A 25,949-nucleotide genomic window follows, 5' to 3' on the forward strand; every position below is an offset into this window, starting at 1 on the left:
AACCGACTCATGGGGATGGCACATCCCACACGCCGGATCGGTCCATGTCATGCGTCACGCGTGGAATCTGCCAAACTGTTCGAGTTCAGGTACAGTGGCCCCTTTCCCGATCGATCATGTCGGCTTGAGCAAAGTGAAATGAATCACATGGCTAGCTACCTACCAAATCATGTGTCCACAATCGCCCCGCAATCACCCCACTCACTGCTTCGCCAAATCCGCAACCGTCTTCTCAAACGCCTCCGGCTCCCTGCCGAGCAAGTTTCGCAGATGCGGCGTGACCGCAGCGCCCTCCCCTTCCCTCAACGCATCCCACGACGTCGCCCACGGCTTCGCCATGCCCCCCTCCAGGTAGGCCGACGCGCCCCTGACCGAATCCTGATTTTCCCATTCGTCGACGGACACCTGCCGGACCTTGATGTCCTTTCCGAGGATGCGGCCGATGATGGCGACGCTCTCGCCGAGGGACACGTCGCGCGGGCCGGAGAGCAAGAGCGTGCCGTCGACGTGCGGGAACGACGCCGGGTCGCGCACGTAGCTCGCGATCAGGCGCGCGGTGGCCTCGCCCAGCTCGTCGCGCTTCACCCACGAGATGCCCGGGCCGGTGCCGTCGTGCGGGATCTTGACCTCGGCGGGCGGGTTCGCGAGGTCGAGGAAGGCGAGGTACATGGGGAAGGACTCGGTGTAGAGGCCCTGGCGGACGACGGTGTAGGTGAAGTCGGGGTTGCTGGCGGAAAGGGAGGCGAGGTAGCGCTCGGTGTCGAGGTGGGCCTTCATGACGTGGGCGACGGTGTTGTTAGGGTCGGCGCCGCCGGCGAAGCCGAGGGAGGAGTAGAAGACGTGGGTGACGCCGGACTTGATGGCCGCGTCGATGGCGGCTTTTTGGACCTTTTTTTGTGGGAGCGATTAGCATGACTGTGTTTTGTCCGGCTTCAAGGTGTGTTGGTGGTGGTCTTGTTCGCCACTTACATTGAAGCGATGCTTGTGCGAGACACTGGCGTAGGAAACCAGGTTGAGGTAGCGGGCGCCGTCGAATGCATGCTCGAGAGTCTCGAGGTGGTCGTAGTCGCCGTGCCTAACTACCGCTCCGGCGGCCTTGTATTTTTCAGGCACCTTCTCCGGGCTTCGAGCGACCAGAATGAGCCTCTTCGCGTCGATGAGGTTGGCAAGGTGGCGATACGTTCCCCCGCCGATGCCTCCCGAGGCGGGGAAAAAGGCGATCGAGTTGTTCTCCATGACTTGATGAATGGTCGGTGTGATGAACTGACTGGTTGTGCTGGGGAGGAAACCAACGTAGCTTTAATACCGCTTGGCTGATTTGTTAAGCAGATGGATTGCTAAGCGGCGGGGTCATAACGACATCAGGTCAGACGCGTATGCTTGCATTGATTCACAAACCACTGAGGTTAAGTGTCGGAGATACTGATCAGGGAGCAGCGATGCATTTTGTCAGCAAGTGGGGTATTACCTTGCCGTTGTGCGCAGGAATAAGCATCAGACTAAGGTTTTGGCGCACCGCTTGCAGCATAGGGTCGCTCTTGCCCTACTTCGCAGCATACGAACATGAGATACAACTATTATCAAGCAAGGAGGATAGAGCTCGCTGTTCGTTCCCAACGGCTGAGCGCACGGGCCCTTGCTTGTTGTGGAAATGTAAGCGCGTTTGATAATTACCGCTTGTAGTAATATATCCGCCCTAGCACCGAAGATTGCGAGAAAGAATGCGCTTCACCTTTGAAACCAATACAGAAATATCCAAACATAGCCTTCAACTGCCCGCGTCAGCAGAACACATCTCAGATGAAATTCACTTCGCACATTAGCCCCGCGTCTTCGGCATAAGTAGGAAAACCCAGCGAAATGCAGGGCAGATGGGGGAGGCAGGGCGACGTAGAGCCGCGTTTGCCACCGCCATGTCCTACGACCTAAACCGAGAGGGACCGAAAGGCAGACCTTCTTGCACTGCTGCTGGTGAGCAAATGAATTCTGAAGTAGCGTCGACATTATGTGCTGAACCACTTGCTTGTGTGGCAGCACTCGAAGGCTCGAGATTCATCAAGAACTGCTCAAAACCACACAACAAGGTCAGGAGTGGAATTGGCTGTCATATTCGTCGATCAAAGGTACTATAATACAAAGGAAAGGGTGGCGATCATCCCCTGCGACCACCTACCTCCCCTACTCTCAGAAACCAAGGAAACAAAGGAGCTTGACTCAGCATCTCTTGCCAGCAAGGAACAACGACCACCGCCATACGAAATTTACGCCTTTTGCTTCTCCTGTTGCGGCGACGGGCCGCCCGTGGTCGGGAAGCCCATGTAGATCTTGAAGTAATCTGCAAAGGGACACATGTATTAGCAGAGCATCCCGTGCAGCGATTATTGCCCGTGTGCGTGCAGGAAGGCATTAAACTTACCATAAATCATCCATTGCAGACCGGTGAGCGTGCCAATCATAACGATCCTGACCGGCAGCCCATTCCACAACCCGCCAAAGCCGATCTTGCTGTAGATGCGCTTCATCGCGGCGCCGAAGGCTTCGCCGGGAGCGCGCTCGGCGTTCAGCTTCGACACCATCACGTCGGCCGGATGCGACACTATCGCACACAGAATTCCCGCCAGGTAGCCACCGGAGAAGGAGACGGCAGTCTGCGCGCCCTTGCCGTAGTCGTTCTTGGTGCCGGGCAGGTAGTTGTAGATGGCCTCGACGATGGTCTCGAAGGACGCGAACTTCATCATTGTGTACGGGATCTGGCGGCCCCAGAGGGGATAAAGACCCTTGAATAGACTGAGGGTAAGGAAATGTCAGTAGAAAGTTACGGAGCTGAAATGCGGTGGTAATCAGACCCTGCGGTTCCTTCCTTCGCCGTCACCTTTGACATGCCATCGAAAGTTCCCTTGGCGAACGGCGGGATGGTGGTCTGAATGCGGACCTTGACGGCCTCGAAGGGGCAGAGCGCAACGTCGGCGATGAACTCTGCGGAGGCGCTGGCTGTCAGGTAAAGCACCGTCTTATACTTCTGGGCTGCCTCAGGACCAGCCAGGTCGGAGTAGAATTTCTTGAAGTACTCGTATCCGCCGTACTTGAAGGCACCTTGGGCCTATTCACAACACCATCACCATCAGCCCTCAATGCTCCCCGAACCAGGGTAAATACTGACCGAGTACCCAAAGAATGTCGGCCCCCAACCGGTAAAGATGCCACGGAAGCCCTCGGCACGCGCGATCTTGCCCCAGGCCTCGAAATTGCCCTTGTAAAGATTCGCATCGACCTGGCGACGGCACTTGACCAGGTCGAGCGGCGTGACGGCCGTGTGCGTGAGGCCGCACGCTAGCAGCCCACCAAAGGTGCACGCGGCGTAATACTTGGCCGAGTAAAGCTCGATCTTGCTGCTGCTCGCCTGCGCCGCCTTGGCCTGCGCCACACCTCTCGCCTTCTCAAATTCCTGCACCGCCGCGTCGCTCAGCTTGCCTGCCCTGTCCTTGGCGTCGTCGACGGCGCTCCAGGCGCCGTACAGCTCCTGGTGCGCGGGCGGGTACTTGGAGGACGATGACGTGCGATTGGCGATTCCATCGGAGGACGGAACGGAGGGGAAGGCGCTGCACAGGGTGGCTGGGGAGGGGAACAGTTGCGATGTGAGCGGCATGGTTGTTGGAGCTGTTTGTTGGATTAGCTTGGATCAGCTCTGGGATAGCTCGGCTCGGAGGGATGCGGGGTTGAGGAACGTCTGTGGTTGGGTGGTAGTACTCACGGCTCTGAGCAGAGGGCAAACAACAGGGCGGGGTCAATTGATGGGAGCGCAACGGATAGCTGCGACCGATGATGTTTGTGAGTCAGCTGCTGTGGTTGGGGAGGTGCGGAGGTGATGCTTGGCCGCCGCTTCCTTGTCGCGCGTCAGCTGCCTTAAGTCCGCATATTCCCGCAATACCCGGCGAAGGATCGAAGGAATACGAGACATGACTGGAGGGGAGAAAAAGGCGCAGTGGAGATGTGAGCCTTATCTTGCGCCGAAAGAAAACTGTAGATGAAACAAAGGGACATACCATCTGCATTGCCGGCATGTCTGCAGTATACCGGTGCATGCTGCGAAGTGCATACATTCAGACCGAGCGTCGTCGGCCCTTGCAGCAGACAAGCACGAGACCATCTTGTTGCGAGCAGAGATTGAACTCCATTAGAATGCATATCGTATCCAAGCAGAAGAGCCAGCAAGAAAGACGTGGTTCCGAAATCCCCTTTTCCGTCCCTTCTTCGCAAACTGCCAACGCCTCCCTAACGTCCTTTCTGCCTTGAAACATACGCCATTTCTCTAGTGAGCCGCTGTCAGCCATCTTCTATCCTCTTCATTCCTTCCCTTCGTCCTCGCCCTCCGACTCCTCCTCCAACGGCTCGTCAAAGACCGCCGCATCGCTTGCATCCGTCAGTGGGTGTGACCCGCTCTTCTTCACCCCCACCCAGGTACTGTCCAGCTCGCCAGTCTCCAGTACCGGTCTCTGTGTGTTGCTGCTCTTGCGATGCCTGCTCACAACTCCCGGGAAAAGCCTAGGCTCGTGAGGGTCGAGGTGTGAGGCCGACGCCGACGTGACGCTCTGCTGGGGAGAAAGAGGCGGCCCGAAGAAAGGCTGCGGCATCGGAATCACCGACGGAGTTGTCGCCACCATCGAGGACGAGCGGTTAGTTTTGCGCGTGACGTTGATGTGGTTGTCGGGCGTGGACCCGTCATTGTGGCCCACGAGGTCGCTGGAAGAAGCCGACATTTTAAGGTGGGCATTCTTCACGCTCTTCAGCCGGTCCTGGGGTGCTGATGTGGGCGCTTGAGCGAGAGGCACGTTAACCTGCAGTGTCTTTCTTGTCGCGGGCGAAGCTGGTTGCCGTGCTGCTCCATTTGCTGCTTGCTCGGCCGGCGTCTTCGCTGCTACGTTATGCACCGAGAGCGGCTCAGTGGTGGCAGTGCTAGTGTATCGAGAAATCCTGTCATCATGTCAACAGCTGTTCGCAATAGACTTGTCGATCCACTTACATGGCGAGCTCAGCCTGCAGCGTTTCGTGGCGGAATGCCTCTCTGATGTTCGGAACGTTGACCTTGCTCATGTCGTTTCCTGCAACACCAGGCAGATGGTAGTTCGCACCCAGCCATCTCTGCTTGACAGCGTGCTCAAAACCACTCTGCTCGACCGAATGCTTGGCTAATTCGCACATATCCACCGCACTGAGCTTGTAGATCTGGGCGGCCACCGAGTATTCCTCGATCAAGGGCTCTTTGGTGAAAGCGAATTGAAGCGGATCATCCGTCGACAGAGACACGTTCAGGCCGCGCTTGAAGTAGGAGAGGAACGGGTTCCGCTCGTACGCTAGGAAAAGTGCGTTGTTGCTGAGCGGAGACATGGCAATGCCGATCTGGTCCAGATAAAAAATATATTGTAGAAGGGGGACCTTCCTGAGCATCAAGCCATGGCTGATGCTATGGCAGCAGAGCACCGTTGCCGCCAAGTGATCGGTATCGCCCGCTTCTCCACAGTGCGGCCTGAGCAGGAATGTATTGAAGCCCCGCTGCTTGCGCCAGACGTTGAGCGAAGCAATATTGGCGAAGAGATAGTAGATCCAGTAGCTGTAGGGAGGATTCTGCTTAGTGTCCCACCACTTTGGCTTGGGGAACTTCCTGTAAAGCCGACGTTCAGGCTTGCTCTCGTCGTCAACACTGTCAAAGCCAATCACCCTCTGGAGGAAGACGTGCAGCTTGGGGTGACTGTTGGGGTCTTTGGTGACCTCGAACAGGGGCTGGAAAATGTTGCGAACAATCTGCTCGAAGTTGTTCATCAAGTTGGAACTCTTGTAGACGTCGTAAAGGCGAGGGACCTGGATGAGCCATCGAACGTTGAGAGAGAAGAGCTTGTTGTCGACGACCCATGCGGCGAGCTTGTCCCATTCCTCGAGATCGCGGCCGTAGATGGAGATCCTCCACTCCACCATCTGGTACTTGCTGGACTCTAGATCCGCCATAACCTCCTTCGTGATCTCCGCCAGATAGCGTCCGTGGATGTAGTTGTCAGTCTTCAAAAAGATGGTCCTCAGCCTGGATTCCCCGATAGGGTTATACTTCAGATTGAACTTGTCGAATCGGTGGAAGCTGTCCGTGTGGGCCTGCAAATATCAGCAAAGAACGCCCCACATCTAGCTTGCCGTCAAACCTACGTGCATGTCAAGAGTGTCAATACTGAGGTCATACGCAGTCAAGTTGATACTCTCAAAGACCTCTCTCAAGGTCAGATGCTTGCCGTCCCTGTACAGTACGACCTCATCTGGAGACTTCTTCATCTTACTCTTGATGAACCGAAGCAAATGTTTCTGGTTCATGCAGGCAGAGTGATGAACGTGAGTGTCGACCTTACGGACGTTGTAGAAATCTCTGTGGGGCACCTTCTTGCTGTCTGCTATTTCCTGGTACTCGTTCAACAGGTAATAGAGGTTGAACTTTCCCTCGAGATATTGCAGACGCCTAAAGGCAAAACTTTTGATGGGTCCGTCGGTAGATACGCTGATAATCTCGTCCAGATCCATGTAGAACTCCCTGATATCTGGAATGTTCACCATGGGCTTGTTGAGCTCAGCCGAAGCCTCGGTTTCATAGACCTGGAACACACTGCTGTCGTCGAGCTTGAAGTTCATCTCCGACGGGCCAGGGAGAGGCAGCAAATCATCAATGTCGAAGTCCTCGCCGATGTCGTGGCCCGGCTTCCTTGGCGGTTTCGGGGGTGCTCGCGGCTTCGCGTCAGGATCAAGCATTTGGCTGTTACTCATGCTGTTGAGGCCATTGGTAGCAGCGCCTGCATAGCGGTTGTGGTCCCAGGCAGGATCCGGCAGCGGCGGATAGATTTCCCAGCTCGGGTCATCTTTGGGGTTGTCGAAGTCGCCCTGCAGGGAGAGACGCATGTACTTGTGGCGGATGTCGAGGACTTTCTGGATCTGCGTGTAGATATTCCGCAACTCTTCGGCCACACTGGAATCGTTGGCGGCAAAGCCGCCATTGCCATAACCGACGCCGACTCCAGCCCCGGCACCGTGTATACCGTGCTGCTCCAACAGCGGCTTGGATTCATGCGGAAGAGTAGGATGGTGATTGTGGGAGCGGGCTATGCGGTCGGCCTCGAGGAAAGGGTCGTCTGGCTTGGCTTGAGCGTAGTAGCTAGGGGCACCGAATGCTCCGGCGAGGCTGGGCAGCTTGTCCGGGTTTGGGGACTCGACCTCGACAGGCAAAGTGGACCTGTAGCTGGTGTGTCCCTGGGCATGGACGGTGGCGCGGGGCGAGCGCTGGGATCGCGGAACCATGTCGTTGTCGCCGTCCTGCGACCAATTGCTGCCGACCTGGGTCTCGAGCTGGTGGCGCTGGAAAAACTGCTTGGCCTCGGAATGGCTCATCTGCTTCTCGGAGGCGCGGTCGTAGAAGGCCGTCCTGCGCTGTTTATCCCTGGGCAGCAGACCGGTTTGTGCGCCGTCGGATGCATTAGCAGCACTGCCGCCGGCATCCATGCTGGCGCCCGCATCCCCGTCACCAGCACCCGTTATCTTGCTTTTTTGGGCGTCTTGTGCTGCATCGCTGCCGTTCTCCGGCGTGTCGCGGTCGTCGGACGAGTGCTCGAGCGCGAGCTGGTCATCCTCGGAGGAAATGTCGTCGGGCGGGAGGTCGGGCGAGTCGTCGGGCAACAGCGTCTGGGCGGCTGCGAGGGACACCATGGCGGGTTAGAGCGGGTTGGGGCATGGTGGCGGGCAGCAGCATACCTTTCGACATTTTTCCTGTGAAGGTGGGAGGCGGCCCCCTCCGATAGAGTTATCGCGCTGATCGCCCCGAGCTTAGACCCTCCGCCGCGTCTTGGCGGCTCCGAGCGTGACGTGTAGAGAGCGTCGAGGGCGAGAGGGGTCGCACAGCCGTGGGAGAACAACGGGCAGTGGCGGCCCAGTCTGTGTTATATGCTGCACTGTGGCTTGTGGACCGGCCTATGACTCGTGCGCTGCTTGCTTTTGCCAGTTCCTGAAGTCTATAGTGATCAGGTGCCTGGACCGCAGCTCTACGTATTGTGGGGATGGTGACAAAAAGACCCACCAAGTGCGTGGGGAGACCTCAGGAGAAGGCCAATCCATGCCGGCCCCGGACCCCTCGTTGCCTCCTGTTGCCGCTAATAGACACTCGATTATTCTACACGCCCAAGTCTTCGTCTCCCGGCCGTGCCTCCAGGAGCCCGTGGTGCGAGCGCTTGATGTGGCCTGCCCATTCCTCGGAGTCTTCGAACCGGTCGCCGCAGCCAAAGTGCGGGCACGCATAGCCGTTGTGCTGCTGCGAGTGCGTCCGCAGCTGTGACGCGTTGCGGAATTGCTGGGTGCCCGTTAGCCTGCTTAGCTCGGGACAAAGAGCGGGTGGCTTACCTTATGACAGCTTACGTAGGGGCAGTGGAACGCTGGAACCGCCCAATCGCTGTCGTTCTGCTCCTCCTTCCCGTATGACGGCTGCTGCACCGCGTAACTGCGCCCATCGAATTGCTGCGTCGGACGGTGCAGCTGCCGTAGATCTTGCATCCCATCTTGCAAGGCTGTTTGTTCCGTGTCGACCACGTGGCCCAGGATCATCCTCAGCCTCGCCACGGCCTTGCTATCAAGACGCTCCGTCCCTGTCTTGACCTCTTCAAGCTGACTCCGGGCCTCCTTGACCACTGGCAGCATCTCACCCCACACTTCATCCGTGTAGCCGTTGAGCACGTCGTCCCATTCAGCCAACCAGTGGTGCCGCTGCGCATTGCTGAACGTCATAACGCCCTCTTCTCCCGGCCCTAGGGTCCGCGACAGATCTCTGATCTCTTCCTCCAACTGCGGATTGGCAAACTCAGGGCGGAGATTCAGAGGGTTGTGCGGCGAAACACCATTGTGTTGCGGTGGCGGCGGAAGGGATGACTTCATTTTCTCAGCTATTTCCCTTTCCTCCGGAGAAAAGTTCTGGCCGAAAAGGTCATTGACCGTCTCTGGCGTGGGATCCGCCATCTGCATGTCTGCGCTTTCTTCGGCGGAGAAGGCGGGATCGGAAAGCAGTAGTCTAACTTCAGCACCGTCGTCGAATCCAGTGGGTCCACTGGAGGCACTTTGACCAGGAGTAAGGTTCAGTCCATCTTTTAAAAATCCACCGTTGCTTTCCGAAAGCGTGGCCGGAGGACCTGTCGCAAGGAACTCGTCGATAGTCCAGTCCTCAAATGCATTGGACTCGGTCGAAGTGGTCCGGAAGCCTTCCTGAGACCTGAAAGGCTCACCGCTTCCGTTGCTGACACGTGATGACGACCCGTTCTGCCTGGAAGGTAGCGATTGCGCCCAGGTCGAAGCACCTGCGGTCCCTGTGCCGTTCTGGAGTTTCCTTGAGAGTCCGGATCCTGAGGCAAAGGCGGACTGGGCCTCATCGGCGCTGCCACTACCGAGCATATCCTTGGCGAGGCCTGACGCCGAGGCGGCGATTCTGGATGACATAGATGGCTCTTTGCCGGTGTTACGAGGAGGCGCAGCGCCCTTGTGCTCCTCGGGCTTCCGCTGGCGGTCCATGTTGTACAGAGAGAAGGGAGAAGTGACGTTCCTATAGGATTTTGAGATGAGCCGGAAGGTCAAGCCTCATGCGGGGAATGACGGGGGTGTCTGAGTCGGGTGATGCAGGATGGCGAACAAGGGTTCCGATGTGAGCAACAGGCTTGTCGTGGATACGTTCTCACACAAGACCGAAAGGCACACTTCTTGAGTGTTATGAGCACAGCACTGGTAGCGAGGGTTTGAGGAGAGACAAAAGGCCGTCGCCGGACTATTTTGCCGCTTGCGAGCCTTCGTCCCACATGCAACCGAGCTTCGAACCTTGCCTGATAAGATTAGATCCGTACGTGCGGATTGCAAGGGCGGGGCCAATGAGCGCAGAGACAAGTTCTCTCAGGACGAAAGGAAGAGAGTTCAAAGGCATGGCGGAGTTCGGCGCACTCGCGCAGCCTGCCGGGAGCCTTCGGCAAAGCGCCCGGGCCCAATCTCTGGCCGCCTTCGGGTCCGGTCGGGAAGGCCTCCCTACTCCGGCAGTCACCACCTGATTCTGGAGATCCATGGCTAGCTGCAATACTCCCAGGAATGTAAAGAGGACGAGAAAAGGTCTGTCAGGTTTGGTCTCCGATCGGGGCTTCGCCTGGCCTAGTACACCAGAGAAGCCTGTTCTCCGCATAGCACGCCTCGGTGCAAATCATCTCACATCTTACATCGGAACCCTAAGTACGTCATTACTGATCGTGTGTGATGCTTGATCTTCTACTTTCGAGGATCCTCTAGTATTGTACATACACACGCCCTTCGATCGCCATGCAGAGTCCACGCCCACCGTTCCTGAACGCGCAAATCCAGAAGTAAGATTCGTAACACAGAGAAGGCACCACAAGACCAACTTGTAGCCTCTCCGATTAGTTGTACTGCATGTAGGTAGCCGTCGAGTTAAACTTGAGGTTGCCCTTGATGACCTTGTCGACGGCAGCCAGGAAGTCCTTCTCGGTAGCAACCTTTCTCCTGGCACGAATAGCAAACATGCCAGCTTCCGTAGCAACGCTGCGCAGCTCAGCACCGGTGGAATTGGGACACAGGCGCGAGATGAGCTCCCATCTGATGTCACGCTCAACCGACATGCTCTTGGCGTGAATGCGGAGGATGTTGGCGCGTCCCTCCATGTCAGGCAGCGAGAACTCGATCTTGCGGTCGATACGTCCAGGACGCATGAGAGCAGGGTCGAGCGTTGATGGCCTGTTCGTAGCGAACATGACCTTGATGTTACCACGCGAATCGAAACCGTCCAGCTGAGTGATCAGCTCCAGCATGGTTCGCTGCACTTCGTTGTCACCGCCCGCACCGTCATCGAAACGTGCTCCTCCGATAGCGTCAACTTCGTCAAAGAAGATAATGCAGGCCTTCTTCGTCCGCGCCATCTCGAACAGCTCGCGCACCATACGAGCACCCTCACCAACGTACTTCTGCACCAGCTCCGAACCAATGACACGGATGAAGGTGGCGTCTGTCCTGTTGGCGACAGCACGAGCGCAGAGCGTTTTGCCGGTACCGGGGGGGCCATAGAGCAGAGCACCCTTCGGGGGATCGATTCCAAGGTTGACGAAACGCTCCGGCGACAAGAGCGGCATCTCAACGACCTCACGCAGCTTCTCAATCTGTTCCTTGCAACCGCCGACATCGCCATATGTCACGTCGGGCTTGTCCTCGACGGTCATCATGGTAACGGACGGATCGATCTTGGGAGGCAGCGGCAGGAGAATCTGGTACTTGTTGCGGTCGACGCTGTCGGCGAACGCGACTCTGTTAGGGGATCATTGCTATGCTTCACAGCAAGAGGATTGACTTACCCAACACGCATGCCCTCCTCAATATCCGTAGGACTGACACGCTCGCCCAAGTTGACGACGAACTTGGCGATCTGCTTCACGTTGATCACGTATTTGCTCTTCTCTGAGTCCTTCTCATCCTGGATGATCTTCGTACATCTTGCGACTTGCAGCGGTTGCTCTTCGTTCATGCGTTGTCTGTCGGCGGCGATATCCCAGAGATGCGGCGGCGCAAGACCGGTGTCAGATTCCTAGCGATAATGTGAGATGGCGACAATGGCTAACGCGGGTGGAGCATGCTACCTTCACACCGATCTTCTCGTTCACGCTTTGCTGCTTGTCCTTGATCTCCTTTTCGAGCTTCTTCAGCTCCGTAGCGTAGGGCGCGGCGCCGTAGGTCTTGAGCACTTGGATGTCCCTGCATCGGAGTCAGCGGCTGTGCAGCGTTTCCGGAGCTGCGAGCGCTGCCATACTCATCGGAAAGAGGCGTGATCTTCTTCTCTTCTACCTCATCATCGGCGTAGCTCTTCTGGAACTTCTCCCAGTTCTGGCCGGTGGCACTGGGCATGTTGGAGGCGAGGCGACGTGTCGCACGTCGAAACGAATACCCGCAAGGATCGGGCGGGGATGCAGCGGGTGCGGAGTGCGCGTTGGCAGCGGGGCGGGCGTGGTGGTGGGTGAGGATGGAGCGCGGTGGATGGGTGAGGTGTTGATGCAACTGGAGCTCGCGCCGCTGGCGGAACGTCCAAGGGTAGGTAGGTCGGTGCGTAGGTATGTAATGGCCGCCGTACGCCGGGCAAGGCGGCGGCTTGTTCCGGCGTGCCTGAGGCAGCTTTCCGCGAAATTCGACCGCCCGCATCGCGTCCCGCAGTTTTCGGAGAGTGTCACTGCTGCACCCCTCCGCGTTACTCCCTGCCACCACCTCCATCCGCCCTCCCACCACGCGTCAAAATGGCCAGTGCTGCAGTTTCCAGCGGTGGCTCCGGAAATGCCGCTTTCAAGGTCAACAAAACAATTCCCAAGCAGCTGCAGATGGCAGCTAACTGTATCGCAGGACAAGGAGAAGCCCCAGGCGGTGCGCACGGCCAACATCGTTGCCGCAAGAGGTATGCACTTTGCAGCGTGGATTGAAGCTACGTTTGCTAACTCTCGGGGCAGCTGTTGCGGATGCCATCAGAACTGTAAGCCAAAAGGGGAGCACCAGCAGGAGCTGGACAGCAGGCTAACGTTGCAATACTAGTCGCTGGGTCCGAGGGGTATGGATAAGATGGTAAGGTGTCCCGTCTACAAACCGATCTACAGCTTCCTGACATCTCTTCAGATCCAAACCGGCAAAGGCGAGACCCTCATTGTAAGCCCCGCGCCCCTCAAGACGTACTGAGGTCCTGACCGATCCAGACCAACGATGGCAACACTATGCTCCGTGACATGAGTGTTCTCCACCCTGCGGCAAAGATGCTCGTCGACCTCGCAAACGCCCAGGACATTGAGGCTGGTGACGGCACGACGTCGGTGGTTGTGATTTGCGGTAGCTTGCTCGGAGCGGCGGAGCGGTTATTGTCAAAGGGTATACCTCTGAGGCCAGAAACATGATCTGAACGTATGCTGAGACAGAAGTGCGCAGGTATCCACCCCACCACCATTTCGGAGTCCTTCCAGCGTGCTGCGGCGGCAGCAGTCCAGGTCCTCCATGACATGTCCATCCCTCTCGCCCTTACCGACCGCGCCGCGCTCCTTAAGGCCGCATCCACCTCCCTGTCTTCGAAGATCGTTGCCCAGGAGCCTAAGCTCGCCCCGATGGCCGTGGATTCCGTCCTTAAGATCATCGATGCGAAGACGGCGGACAATGTTGACTTGAAGAACATTAGAATTCTGAAGAAGCCCGGTGGTACCGTGGACGAGAGCGAGATGGTTGACGGACTAGTGCTGCAACAGCAGGTTGTCAAGAGCGGCGGCGGCCCCGTGAGAATGGAGAAAGCTAGAATTGGGTTGATCCAGTTCCAGCTGAGCCCGCCGAAGCCCGATGTAAGAACGGAGCCTGGGACAACGTAGAGCTGGCCACTTGCTAACTGTTTGATAGATGGAGAACCAGATCGTCGTCAATGACTACAGGCAGATGGACAAGATTCTCAAGGAGGAGAGAACATACCTGCTGAACATGGTGAAGAAGATCAAGAAGGCCAAGTGCAACGTTCTCTTCATCCAGAAGTCTATCCTCAGGGACGCGGTCAACGACCTCTCCCTGCACTTCCTCGCCAAGCTCAACATCCTCTGCGTCAAGGAAATCGAGCGCGATGAGATCGAGTTCATCACCAAGAGCACTGGCTGCAAGCCCATTGCCGACATCGACTCTTTCACCGAGGACAAGCTCGGCTCCGCCGACCTGATCGAGGAGGTTCAGAGCTCCGGCGCAAGGATAGTCAAGGTCACCGGCGTCAAGTCGCAAGGCCAGACCGTCTCGCTGGTGTGCCGGGGCGCCAACTCGCTCATCCTCGACGAGGTCGAGCGCTCCATCCACGATGCCCAGTGCGTCATGCGCTGCCTTGTGAAGAAGAAGGCCCTGCTCGCCGGTGGCGGCGCGCCCGAGATTGAGATTGCACAGTCGCTCGCCACGCAGGCGCGCTCGCTCTCCGGCACCGAGGCCATCTGCTGGAAGGCCTTCGCCGACGCCATGGAGATCATCCCCGTCACCCTCGCCGAGAACGCCGGCCTCAACTCCATCAAGGTCGTCACCGAGTTGCGGCACCGCCACGCTCTCGGCGAGAAGCAGGCTGGCATCTCCATCAAGAGCGGCGGGGTTAAGAACAACATCGCCGATGAGAACGTCCTTCAGCCTTTGCTCGTCTCCACCTCCGCCATAGAACTGGCCGCCGAGACCGTGAAGCTGCTCCTCAGAATTGATGACATCGCCCTGAGCCGTTAAGAGGGTGAAGGATGTAATGGGAATGAAGGAGAGTTTTACGAACAAGCTTGACAGGGACGAATGGATGCTTCGAGATGGATGCGTGGCGATTTTGGCATATGAAGGTGATGATAAAATCTGCTAGAGAACAACTGTATAATCAAAAAGCCATTTTCTCTCCCTTGCTTGGGATGCGAGAAGACGAATGAGTATATACTGGCATAGTCCGCGTGTTGACCCCTGGTCCCTTGGATCTTGAACCCGTTTCTTGAATTGCAAGGACGGAAGTCTCATCGTCTTCAGCATCGTGGAAAATGGCCGGACTTGTGACCATCGCATCTCACACATCGCAAGTCACTCATGACTATTACAAAGCGTCGTAGGTACGTTGATAAATGACGCCATTTAATTGTAACAATTGGGAAAAAATTTACATGACAGCACCTTGAATATGCTGACTCAATCAGTCCTGTCTTTTGCTGACCACTCCATCAATCACATTCCGATCACGCCCAAAGCTGAAAACACCCTTCGGTTCTCTAGTATGTTCTCTTGAACGGCGGCACGTTCTTGCACTCGTTTTCGTCGAGCGTAGTGCCCGTCACGGAGCGGTAGCTGAGGTCAACCTTGCCGTGGGGCTTCTTCTGCCAGGTGAGCGTGTGCTTCATCCAGTTCTCGTCGTCACGATCGGGGAAGTCCTCGCGAGCGTGGGCACCGCGCGACTCCTTGCGGTTGGCGGCAGCCTCGGCGGTCTGAACGGCGCAGGTGAGCAGGTTGCGGAGCTCCAGCGTCTCGACGAGGTCCGAGTTCCAGATCATGCTGCGGTCCTTGGTGCCAACCTGGGAGTACATGGCGTCGACGTCGTGGATCTTGCGGACACCCTCATCGAGCGACTCCTGAGTACGGAAAACGGAGACGTCCGTCTGCATAGTCTTTTGCATAGCAAGGCGGACTTCGTGCGTGGACTTGGGGCCATCCGCGGTGCGGACGTGGTCGACGACAGAGATGGAATCGGCGCCAAGGTCGGCGGACGTGGGCTGGGGCTTCTGGCCAGGGGTGAAGTTGTCACGGATAGTGTGGGAAACAGCGCGACCGAAGACGATAAGATCCAGAAGAGAGTTGGCACCGAGACGGTTGGCGCCGTGAACGGAGACACAGGCCGCCTCACCGCAAGCGAAAAGGCCGGGAACGACCTTGTCCTTGCCCTGCTCGTCAACGGTAAGAACTTCACCGGTGTACTTGGTCGGAATACCACCCATGTTGTAGTGGACGGTAGGTAGGACGGGGATGGGCTGCTTGGTAACATCGACGCCGGAGAAAATAGAGGCGGTCTCAGAGATACCAGGGAGACGCTCGTGGAGAATCTCCGGAGGAAGATGGCTGAGCTGGAGGTAGATGTGGTCCTTCTCAGGACCGACACCACGACCCTCACGAATTTCCATGGTCATCGAACGCGAGACAACGTCACGGGAAGCCAGATCCTTCGCGGTAGGAGCGTATCTCTCCATGAAACGCTCACCTTCCGAGTTCAGTAGGTAACCACCCTCGCCTCTCGAACCCTCAGTAATCAAGCAACCAGCGCCGTAAATACCAGTGGGGTGGAACTGAACGAACTCGAGATCCTGGTTGGGGAGACCGGCACGGGCAACCATGGCCATGCCGTCACCAGTGCAGGTGTGGGCGGAGGTGCAAGAGAAGTAAGCACGGCCATAGCCACCAGTAGCCAGGACGGTGTTCTGAGCGCGGAACCTGTGAAGCGTGCCATCCTCCTGGTTGTAGGCAATGACACCCTTGCAGACGCCATCCTCCATAAGCAGGTCAATGGCAAAGAACTCGATGAAGTACTTGGTGTTGTGCCTCAGCGACTGCCCATAAAGAGTGTGGAGAAGAGCGTGACCAGTTCTGTCGGCGGCGGCACAGCAGCGGTATGCTTGGCCACCCTTGCCGTACTTCTGCGACTGACCACCGAAAGCACGCTGGTAGCTGTGGCAAAGTCAGCTAGCACCCTTTTCAACGCGAATGGACCCAAGCTTACATCTTGCCATCGTCAGTTCTGGAGAAAGGGCATCCGTAGTTCTCAAGCTCAATGACACTCTGAGGCGCCTCGCGGGTCATGTAGTGGATAGCGTCTTGGTCGCCGAGCCAATCCGAGCCCTTGACAGTGTCGTACATGTGCCATCTCCAGTCGTCCTCGTGCATGTTTCCGAGCGCAGCGTTAATTCCGCCCTGCGCGGCGACGGTGTGAGAACGTGTGGGGAACAGCTTGGAGATACAAGCAGTGTTGAAGCCAGCCTCGGCGAGACCGAAGGCGGCGCGAAGACCGGCGCCACCAGCACCGACAACGAGGGCATCGTACTCGTGGTCAATCACAGGGTACTTGTTGCTGAGGAAAGGCGATGCCTCCTTGGCGCGGAGCGGCTCGTTCGTGAAGATCTTAGAGACGGGCCTGGTGGAGGAGAAGGCGCGCGTCTGGGGACGAAGGGCCCGGGAGAACTGTACCGGTGCGCGTCAGCCACAGCGGCAATGGCATGCCGGAATGATGCGGTATCGATCCACGTCGATGCAATTGAGGCGGACGGCGGCACGCGCCCTGGGCACATCGGCACATCACGGGGAGTGAGCGAGCTCGCGGGGCTGCGGCGTTGCGTTCGGAGCTCGGGCGGGCGATGAGGGGGGCAGGCGGGGAAGAGGGCGGCGTACCTGTGCCTTGGCGGCCAGCTGCCGCAACCTAAGGGCGGACATTTTGGGGATGGAGGAGAGTGGAGTGGTGATGGTGTTGCAAGAGCGTATGCGAGCGGTCTTGGTACCGATGCGCTATCCGACTGTCCTCGCTTTCGTCAGGAAAAAAGGTAGCACGCTCATTGGCTGTCGGCCAACCTCGGGACTGTGGCCAAAGCCTCGAGCCCGCGATCCGCGTGCACAGTCGTGAGATGGACCATCCGACCCCGTGGACCCGACAAATCTTCGCCGCCGCATTCGCCTCTAACATTGCCGGCGCTCCAACGCTGCCCTGTGCCTACCGGTAGACATTGCATGCACTGCCATCCCAGGTCGTCGGCATGTGAATGCCGAATTGCTTGGCCAAGGTAGATCAGATGACCGCGCGCCTTCGGCTCCGCGAACATATGCACCGTCTTCTTCACACAGTCCCTCTGCCAACATGTAATGCTGGTTCGACTACGAACAGCATCGCTAAATTGTAACGGAACCCTCACATAACGCAAGGCCCGGCTTCGCAGCTGGTGTCCTGTTCACAACGTCGCTCCACCGGAAGATGGCCGGAGCTTGCCAGAACTCCCCCGAATCATCTCCCGCGTCTGGCCGTACCCGCCCCCGCGGTTATACATTTACCCCATCATATCAGGCGGCAAAAGCGACTACCTAACCCTCTTCGACAAACTCCGCGAAGCGTCGCAAACATGTACGTTTAGTCCGTAGGTGGAAGTAAAGCTAAGTGAGCATGTAGGAACATGGTTCCTCCTACCCAGATGTTTGGAACACACCTCGGAAAGGGTAGATGTTTATGATCCGTGCATGCCAGAACCAGCAATTGCGAAAACGCACATCAACTACTTGCAGCGGACGTCATTTGGCATTCCATTGTGTCCATGACCTTCTCATTGAGTATCTTTTTGGTAAGTGTGCGTGCTTCTTTTGGCTACTTCACACTGAAAATGGGGGAACATGAAAACGCCATGTAAGCTACCACCAGCCCATCATGAATTGAGATGCTAAACCAGACTAAAGAGAGAAAATAACCTAAGCAGCGGGCGCAAGGTCCTTCTTGAGCGTGCCAAGGTATTGCCTCTTCTCCGCGGGGGTCTGGTAAGCACCGTGACCGAACTTGGACGAGGTGTCGATCCACTTGAGCTCGACCTTCTCGAGGGCCCGGCGGCTGGTGTGGGTGAACATGGACTTGCGGAGAGTCACGACCCTCTTCTTGGTGCCGGGAACGGAGCCCTTGAGGAGAACGAAGTCGTTCTTGACCTCACCGTAGCGGACGAAACCACCAAGACTGCCAATTGTTAGAATCCACTGTTTGCATGAGGGAGGGTGCAACTTACGGAGTGATGGTCTTCTTGGAGACGTCGAACTCAGTCGAGGCGTTGCCAGCATCCTCACCCTTGCCGATGCGGTAGATCTTGTGGTTGACCGAGGTACGGTGGTGGTAACCCATCTGACCGGCACGGGCAACAGTCCACTGGACGTGGGACGGGTGCCAGGCACCGATACAGGCGACCTTGCGCAGACCCTTGTGGGTCTTGCGAGGAAGCTTCTTGGTGCCCCACCTGGAGGTGACACCGTTGAAACCGTGACCCCTGGTGACGGCGATGACATCGATCACCTCGTCCTGCTCGAAGATGGAGCCAACCTCGATAGGCTTCTCGAAGAGGCCGTGAGCGAAGTCAACCTTCTCAGCGATGCTGCCACCGTTGACCTGGACCTCCATGAGGTGGGCCTTCTTCTGCTTGAGAGGAGTCTTGGAGACTTGGGTGTGGGCGAGGACACGGACGACGGTGCAGTACTTCTTGATGCGCTCGAGCTCGCGGGTGATGGACTTGCCGCTGTTCTCGGAGTACTGCTTCGCGTACTTGGTGAACGCCTTCTTCTTGCTCTTGTACCAGTTCTTGTAGAACCTCCTCTTGATCTCATCCGACAGGTGCTCGGCCCAGACGGTGGTGAGGGAACGGAGACCACGGGGAGTCTCGATGTAACCAACGACACCGATGGCGATCAACTGCAATTCGTTAGTAAATGTGGGTTGATTGAGAATTTTGCATTGGATCCATACCGGAGGGGTCTCGACAACGGTGCAGGCCTCGACGATCTCCTTCTTGTGAAGCTTGGCGCCAGGACGGTCAAGGTCACGGACGATGGTGGTCATACCGGCCTTGAAGCCCATGGTGGCGGTGAGGTGGACGGGCTTCTTGGCGTCATCCTTGGGGAAGCTGGAATAATTTGCACGTCAGTGATTGTGGTCGCGCGATTGCGGTGGTGTGGAAAAAGCTGCGAAAATCGTGCTCCAAATCCCAAAGCCATGCAATTGACATCGGGAGTAATAGCTGAAAATACTCCGTCTTCAGGTTGCTCGCTCGCGTTGGGTGCAGCCTCGTCATCTTCCATCCTCCTCTTGTAGTGCTGGTTGTCGAATTCGCAGAAATGACGCCTGGGGTGAACGTACCTCTTGACCTTTCCTCTGTGGCGGGAGGCCCTCTTGCGGGGCAGGAAGGCCAGCGAACCGTGGCGAGGCGCCTCGTACTTACGGTGGGACATCTTTGCGACGGTGTCGAGGGAGGGTTGTCGTCGTCCTTGTGTCGTCTCGCTGAGCAAGAAGAGAAGCCGTGGGCTTTTTCGAGCTGGTGGGAGTTAGGCGAAAGGCGCTAGTGAGAACCGAGGATGTGCCGGCGCGGCACACACCCTCCAACATCTTAGCCAAGGCCATCAGGGCCGCCAGCAGCCACGCGCGATGGCGGGGTTCTTCGGGAATAGTGACTGCCCTTTGTACTTGGAGTCTTTGCATTGTATCCATAAGTGGCCCTGTGCCTGTGCATCCCAGCAGGTCTTCGCCCCCACCCGCTCTCCCACGCTCATATTTACACATTTACACGGTGCAAGGAGAAAACAATCGAGCCAACATAGCAGGTAAACAGAAGATTGGGCGCTCTCGCCTAATCAAGAATGATACATTCTTCCTGCATGGGTAGTTGGATCCATCATCTGGACGGATTTGCGCGCATTCACACTTGAATTCACATCCGGGAATTGGATTCTACTACATGCGTAAGTACGTTACAAAAATTTCTGTGAGGCAGATGTGGATGGGCCCGATTTCTTTGTTACCAGCTGTGCAAATAAGCGCTGCATAGGCAACACAGGAGTATCCGCAATTGGAACGGCATCCAGCATGCGATCGGGTGTAAGACCTCTGCAAGACACGTCTAACCTCTCCATTGACCTCGCTGCGCGTGTACACATTCGGACGCCAAGTCGGCCGTGCCCTTTACTACCAATTGAACGGCACTACTTTGATGAAAGGGGCAGAAGCAGCCAGCTGCAGCATGCGAGTTTTCGTGAGCGTGTATAGGTCTGGTCAAGCCTTTGGCTAAAACAAGCGGCAACTATTAATTGGTCCACGGTGCCGGCCACCAGGGTAGCTCCACAAGGGAAGCTCTCCTGCATGACGTGACCCCAGAAACAGCCCAGGCACCGTGGCTTATGTTCTGCAGCATCCGGGCGGGAACAGCCCATCGAGGTTGGTTGGTGTCAAGGCCCCGGCGGCAATCGTGGCTGTCTGCGATTGTGGGCGTTTCTTTGACAGCCCGGCTGGGCAGCGCTGCTTTCATGCAGGCGCCCGGCCCTCGCCTGGCTGCTTGCGCGGCAAGGCTTTGAGCGCGTCAGCCCAGCAGCAGAAGGGAAGGCGATGGAGGATTTAAGGTACCAGCGCTGGCGGGAGTCATGCGGGCGACACCTACGTCATGCGCCGTGCAGCGCTGCCGCGCAACGCATGATCGGGCGGGCGACACAGCGGTCTGCATCGCCCTGTGCTGCTGTGCTGTCCGAATCAATCCTCAGTCGAATAAGCGGCGAGCGCTGTGAGGATTCATGCGCTGGCAAGCGGGCCTGTGTCAACCTACCCGCTCGAGTTGCTTGGCGTCCGGACTTTCCCAGGCTCCGGGGCTCGTCACCTCTGCCGCCCGCTGTTCCAATGTGCGAGAACAGAGCCCCCGCTAACAACCAAACAATCACCACCCACCCCGACTATCTCCCGTATGTAATTGCCCACCGCCCGCCGTCGCCGCCTGCTCACCCCGCCACAGCTGGAGACTCGCTTCCCCACCGGCCGTGCCTCTTCGCCGCCCGCCCACTCCCCATTCAACGGTGACGCGCCCAGTCCTAGCCGGTTTCGTCCAGCCGTGCTCCGCGGTGACATCGTCTCAACGCCTGCAACACCACCGCTGATACCCTCCGAAGACGCCGCTGATCACACCCGCCCGCTCGACCGACCGTTGCGGATCCTCAACACGCCATCCTTTGCCCTGCTTTCGCTTGCTCTAGCCTGAGGCCTTGTTGGTGCAGCTTTGGAAAAGATGGTAGAAGCAGAGGGCAACCCGACCACTTGGAAGTTCACTCAGTAAGCGCCACCCCAGCTCAGCCCCATTGCCGCCCGCACACCCGCCTGGTCTTGCCCGACGCTTCTCGCTGTCGTCTCGACCCGGCCCCATGGCATGGCCCTTCCACGAAGCTCCTCAGCCTCCTACCATCCGCATGCCCGAAAACGGCGTTCTGAACAACGGCTGACTGCGACGCCTCTAGGTGCTTCGGTGACAAGGGAGATGTAGAGGATATCACGGAAGGTGTGTTCGGCTGTTCTGCGTCCAAGCGCCCCACCCCCGCGCCCTCCATTGCGCGACGTACACCACCCAGAACTCGAGCTAACCACATGTTGGCTGCAGCCGATATCATATCCACCGTCGAATTCGATGAGACGGGTGATTATCTCGCAACCGGTGACAAGGGCGGCAGAGTCGTCCTCTTCGAGCGGAATAGGACAGTGCGTTGATAGCTTTCGCCCCGCGCACACCGCATCTGCTGACCGGCGCAGAAAAAAACCTGCGAGTACAAGTTCCACACCGAGTTCCAATCGCACGAGCCCGAGTTCGACTACCTCAAGTCCTTAGAGATCGAAGAGAAGATCAACAAGATCAAGTGGTGCAAGCGCCAGAACCCCTCCCACTACCTGCTCTCCACGAACGATAAGACGATAAAGCTATGGAAGGTCTTTGAGAAGTCCCTCAAGGTGGTGGCGGAGAACAACCTCTCTCAGGAGTTGACCCCGGCAGGCGTGCCTAGCGCTGGTGGCCCAGTCCAGCGCCCCGCGTTCCGTTCTGCCGCCGATCTGAAGTTGCCGCGCCTGACGCTCCACGACACGGTCGTCGCCGCCGTACCTCGCAAGACCTATGCTAATGCCCACGCATACCACATCAACAGCATATCCGTTAACAGCGATGGCGAAACCTTCATCAGCAGTGATGACTTGCGTATCAACCTATGGAACCTCAACATCCAGGACCAGAGCTTCAACATTGTCGATATCAAGCCGGCGAACATGGAAGAGCTCACGGAGGTCATCACGGCTGCGGAGTTCCACCCAGAGTCATGTAACCTGTTCATGTATGCCAGCTCCAAGGGCACGATCAAGCTGGCAGACATGCGAGAGAGTGCGCTTTGCGACCAACACTCGAAGCGTGAGTATTGCAGGAGCTCCTCAGTGCGCAATGGCTAAACTTTATTCCAGAATTCGAGCAGGAGGAGGATCCTCAGTCGCGCTCCTTCTTTTCCGAGATCATCTCCTCTATCTCCGACGTGCGGTTCTCGCGGGATGGCCGCTACATTCTTTCTCGTGACTACCTCACTGTGAAGATCTGGGACGTGAAGATGGAGAACAAGCCGATCAAGACCATCCCGATCCACGAGCACCTCAGGCCGAGGTTATGCGATACGTATGAGAACGACAGCATCTTTGACAAATTCGAGGTTGTCTTCTCGGGCGATGCGAAGAACGTGATGACGGGCAGCTACAACAACAACTTCATGATCTACCCCTCTGACCCTGACAAGGAAACAGAGGTCGTTCTGCAGGCGGACAAGTCGGCGTTCAAGGCGAAGAAGGTGGGTATTCCGACGCCGATGGGCGGCAACGCGGCGACGAGCCCGACTGGTTCGAGTAAGAAGGGTAGCTCGAGGGCGGGAAGCCCGGCGGCTGGCGCCATCGGCCCTGGCCAGAGGATGAGGAAGGAGACGGATGCGGACCAGATCGACTTCAACAAGAAGATCCTGCACATGAGCTGGCACCCGAACGAGGACAGCATTGCCATCGCGGCAACCAACAACGTAAGTTTGGTCCAAGGGGTAAAGGCGAGGTAGCAACGGCTAACGTGACTCGCAGCTTTTCGTCTTTTCGGCATTGTAAGAAGAGCAATGGGCTCATGGAGGACCATCTGGGAGGCGTTCGCCCGACCGCACTCTGCTCTTTCTCACTAATCCAGCGCCTAATTTCGTCGTACTCAACGATGCAGCTAGATAGCATTCTCATGATGTCGATGAGCCAAGACTGTAGAGTCGGAATGGTGGGCGCATCGACACAGACGTCGGAAATGAAATGTAAAAGGACTAGTCCACGAGACCTGTGTGTTTGCTAGTGCCTTGCAGTGCTCCAGAGCGTGAATTTGACAAGCAGACATTGCACGAGTGCGTCGCACGTGTGCCGCCTTTCCTATGGAGTGGTTCCTGGCGCACGCGATCGCCCAGCAATCCAGCTGCGACGGCGATCCTCAGCCCTACGGCCAGCCGAGAAGCCAAGCGGCACAGGGGTGTGTGCGTGAGTCGTTGGCAAGTCCATGACACGGTTGCCAGATCGACCTGCGACAAGCTTTCGCCGCCGCCAGGAGAAAGCCTTGATGACAGTAGTCTAAGTGAACGCCAGTTTCCCCGAAGTACTTGCGCCTGCAGAACGGTGTCCTCAACGCGGCGTGGTCCACATTTGCAGTCCCCTCGCAGCATCCAACCCACTGGCGGTGCCGTCCACTGACGCAATAGATCCCCGTGCGGCCACACCCTCGTACGCCGGACCCCAATCAATCGCTCGAGAGCCACTAGCCAGCCTATCGCACTAGCCCGGTTCTTGAACAGCCGGCATCACTTCTGACATCGCTCTCTGCAGGCCCTTCTCCTACCTTTTCATCCCTCATCTTCAGAGGCTTCGTCCTAGACCTCAGCTGTCTTTTCTACGGCGATCATGATACCTCTCGCACCAGTGGGCATCACGGCCCTTATTTTCGGCGGCTGCTGCTCCAATGTAGGGCTCCGCTTGTCCCCACCCAGCAACTATGACTGACTTTGCGCTAGGTTTATGCGCTTGAGGCTATTGTCAAGTGAGTGTATATCACCCTGTTGATCCAATCAAAGCTCACACCAGGGAGACGGGAGCCGGACAGTGGCCTCTTGATCACGCTCGGCCAATTCGTTCTTGTATGCCTCGCAGCGTTTCCGTCGCAATTCGATGCCAGCCGGCCCTTTTTTCTCAAACAAAGTCCGGTGCCGTTCCGGAAATGGGTCATGAGCGCATCCATGTTCTTTGCTGTCAATATGTTGAACAATTGGGCATTCGCTTTCCGCATCTCCGTCCCAGTGCACATCATCCTGCGCAGCTTTGGCAGCGTCACTACCATGGGTGCCGGGTGGCTTCGTGGCAAGCGTTATTCTACCCTGCAAGTTTTTTCCGTGGCGATGCTCACAGTTGGTGTGATCATCTCCGCGTGGGCCGATGCTGCCAGCAAGGTGCGAATTCAGCATCACAAACCTTCTGGGGGACCTTTTGCTGACTAGCCGTTCAAGGGGAAATCCATGAGCACGGCCGGGATCAACTTCACGGACGCATCTTTCGAGGCGGGTCTTCTCATTCTTCTCATCGCGCAGCTGCTGTCGGCGTACATGGGCGTCTACGTGCAGGAGATATACGAGGAGCACGGCAAGCATTGGGACGAGAACCTTTTCTACTCTCACCTGATCAGTATTCCCATGTTTCTTCCGCTGCAGAGTACTCTGATGTCGCAATACACCCGTCTTGCCTCGTCGCCCCCGCTCTACCTCCCTTTGTCCGTCTCGTCCTCGCTGCCGCTCCCAGCGGCAAAGATGCTGGCCTCGGTTCCCGAGGCGGTCTTCATGCTGCTGCTCAACTCGACGACTCAGCTTCTCTGCATCACCGGAGTGAACCTGCTTAGCGCGAAGTCCTCGGCAGTTACGGTCACCATTGTGCTCAACATCCGCAAGCTGGTCAGCTTCCTGATCAGCATTTGGCTGTTCGGCAATAAGATGGGTGGTCAGATGATGTTCGGTGCTTTTGTCGTCTTCGGGGCGGGCGGTCTGTATGGCTGGGAGACCACGGTTGGTATCAAGAGGAGGAAGGAGGCAGAAAGGCTGAAGGAGCTGAAGGGCAAATGAAGTCCAACCATTCGATGCCAACTATTGGGATCAAAAAGACATAGACGTAGCGGGAGACGGCTGGAGAGCATCAAGGAATAGACACGGCGCCACAGGAACTTTGGGTGTTGATCGAGATTCAAGGTGTGCTACGAAGTTGTATGACGATGGTTTAGTCGCACGGGTTTCTTCTGTACATACTAACATAACATGGGTCAAGCCATGGCTCGGGGAATCCTCCGCAATACAAGCAGCGATACTATCGAATGATATTTAAAGTTGCTGCTTGTAATGTGGCGTTTTGCCCCTTACGTGCCATCGATATGCAGGCACGGACGGTGACATTCCTGGTAAACAATAGGCCTGCGTGTTCAAACAAAAGCATTGAAACGGCACATTGAAGGTGGCGAGCGGATGCGGACTGGTATGCGGCGCAGATGAAACTTGATTGCCGCAGACCGCGCGTCGCCCAGAAGTGTGTGGTTGCGGGGAGCAAAGGTGCTCGGTAAAGAGCCCAGCAGAAAACAGCTGCAGCGCTGTAACAAGCAAGCTTCTACGGAGTAGCGCGGCGGAAAAGGACTGGGGCCACGACGCATGGCAGCTGGCGATTGCAGGTACCTCTGGGTTTAGCGGAGCGGGCGCATGGGCGGAGGTGGAGGGAAGAGGGGGGACACGACGCGCACCCC

The 25,949-nt window shown here is 57.2% G+C and overlaps 9 protein-coding genes across 9 annotated transcripts; 2 read left to right on the forward strand and 7 right to left on the reverse strand.

Moving 5' to 3' along the window:
* Positions 1-201: 201 nt before the first annotated feature.
* Positions 202-1,236, reverse strand: SLS55_008090 (uncharacterized protein; the record flags this gene model as incomplete). The annotated part of the gene is made up of 2 exons (XM_066779505.1): positions 202-888; positions 970-1,236. 2 exons carry the CDS (start codon positions 1,234-1,236, stop codon positions 202-204), a joined length of 954 nt encoding a protein of 317 aa, XP_066630309.1.
* Positions 1,237-2,261: 1,025 nt separating this feature from the next.
* Positions 2,262-3,646, reverse strand: PIC2_2 (Cu/Pi carrier; the record flags this gene model as incomplete). Its single annotated transcript, XM_066779506.1, has 4 exons — positions 2,262-2,335; positions 2,417-2,787; positions 2,847-3,100; positions 3,161-3,646. The coding sequence occupies 4 exons, from the start codon at positions 3,644-3,646 to the stop codon at positions 2,262-2,264; spliced, it is 1,185 nt and encodes a 394-aa protein (XP_066630310.1).
* A 1,370-nt stretch (positions 3,647-5,016) lies between these two features.
* On the reverse strand, positions 5,017-7,731 carry AMD1 (AMP deaminase; the record flags this gene model as incomplete). The annotated part of the gene is made up of 2 exons (XM_066779507.1): positions 5,017-6,141; positions 6,193-7,731. 2 exons carry the CDS (start codon positions 7,729-7,731, stop codon positions 5,017-5,019), a joined length of 2,664 nt encoding a protein of 887 aa, XP_066630311.1.
* Positions 7,732-8,191: 460 nt separating this feature from the next.
* On the reverse strand, positions 8,192-9,573 carry SLS55_008093 (uncharacterized protein; the record flags this gene model as incomplete). The annotated part of the gene is made up of 2 exons (XM_066779508.1): positions 8,192-8,368; positions 8,419-9,573. 2 exons carry the CDS (start codon positions 9,571-9,573, stop codon positions 8,192-8,194), a joined length of 1,332 nt encoding a protein of 443 aa, XP_066630312.1.
* Positions 9,574-10,457: 884 nt separating this feature from the next.
* On the reverse strand, positions 10,458-11,949 carry RPT1 (26S proteasome regulatory subunit 7; the record flags this gene model as incomplete). The annotated part of the gene is made up of 4 exons (XM_066779509.1): positions 10,458-11,355; positions 11,403-11,632; positions 11,685-11,799; positions 11,855-11,949. The coding sequence occupies 4 exons, from the start codon at positions 11,947-11,949 to the stop codon at positions 10,458-10,460; spliced, it is 1,338 nt and encodes a 445-aa protein (XP_066630313.1).
* Positions 11,950-12,332: 383 nt separating this feature from the next.
* CCT4 (T-complex protein 1 subunit delta) lies at positions 12,333-14,304 on the forward strand (the record flags this gene model as incomplete). Its single annotated transcript, XM_066779510.1, has 8 exons — positions 12,333-12,383; positions 12,436-12,487; positions 12,540-12,562; positions 12,622-12,651; positions 12,703-12,732; positions 12,780-12,948; positions 13,006-13,406; positions 13,462-14,304. 8 exons carry the CDS (start codon positions 12,333-12,335, stop codon positions 14,302-14,304), a joined length of 1,599 nt encoding a protein of 532 aa, XP_066630314.1.
* Positions 14,305-14,822: 518 nt separating this feature from the next.
* SDH1_2 (succinate dehydrogenase flavoprotein subunit) lies at positions 14,823-17,025 on the reverse strand (the record flags this gene model as incomplete). The annotated part of the gene is made up of 3 exons (XM_066779511.1): positions 14,823-16,266; positions 16,319-16,776; positions 16,984-17,025. The coding sequence occupies 3 exons, from the start codon at positions 17,023-17,025 to the stop codon at positions 14,823-14,825; spliced, it is 1,944 nt and encodes a 647-aa protein (XP_066630315.1).
* A 1,017-nt stretch (positions 17,026-18,042) lies between these two features.
* Positions 18,043-19,557, reverse strand: RPL3 (60S ribosomal protein uL3; the record flags this gene model as incomplete). The annotated part of the gene is made up of 4 exons (XM_066779512.1): positions 18,043-18,298; positions 18,348-19,021; positions 19,076-19,232; positions 19,466-19,557. The coding sequence occupies 4 exons, from the start codon at positions 19,555-19,557 to the stop codon at positions 18,043-18,045; spliced, it is 1,179 nt and encodes a 392-aa protein (XP_066630316.1).
* Positions 19,558-21,724: 2,167 nt separating this feature from the next.
* On the forward strand, positions 21,725-25,284 carry CDC55 (protein phosphatase 2A regulatory subunit cdc55; the record flags this gene model as incomplete). The annotated part of the gene is made up of 9 exons (XM_066779513.1): positions 21,725-21,835; positions 21,887-22,529; positions 22,580-23,175; positions 23,231-23,250; positions 23,494-23,532; positions 23,593-23,662; positions 24,190-24,215; positions 24,375-24,621; positions 24,679-25,284. The coding sequence occupies 9 exons, from the start codon at positions 21,725-21,727 to the stop codon at positions 25,282-25,284; spliced, it is 2,358 nt and encodes a 785-aa protein (XP_066630317.1).
* Between the last annotated feature and the right edge of the window lie 665 nt (positions 25,285-25,949).

Source organism: Diplodia seriata (genome assembly GCF_021436955.1).
Source record: "Diplodia seriata strain FDS-637 chromosome Unknown scaffold_8, whole genome shotgun sequence".
Lineage (NCBI taxonomy): Eukaryota > Fungi > Ascomycota > Dothideomycetes > Botryosphaeriales > Botryosphaeriaceae > Diplodia > Diplodia seriata.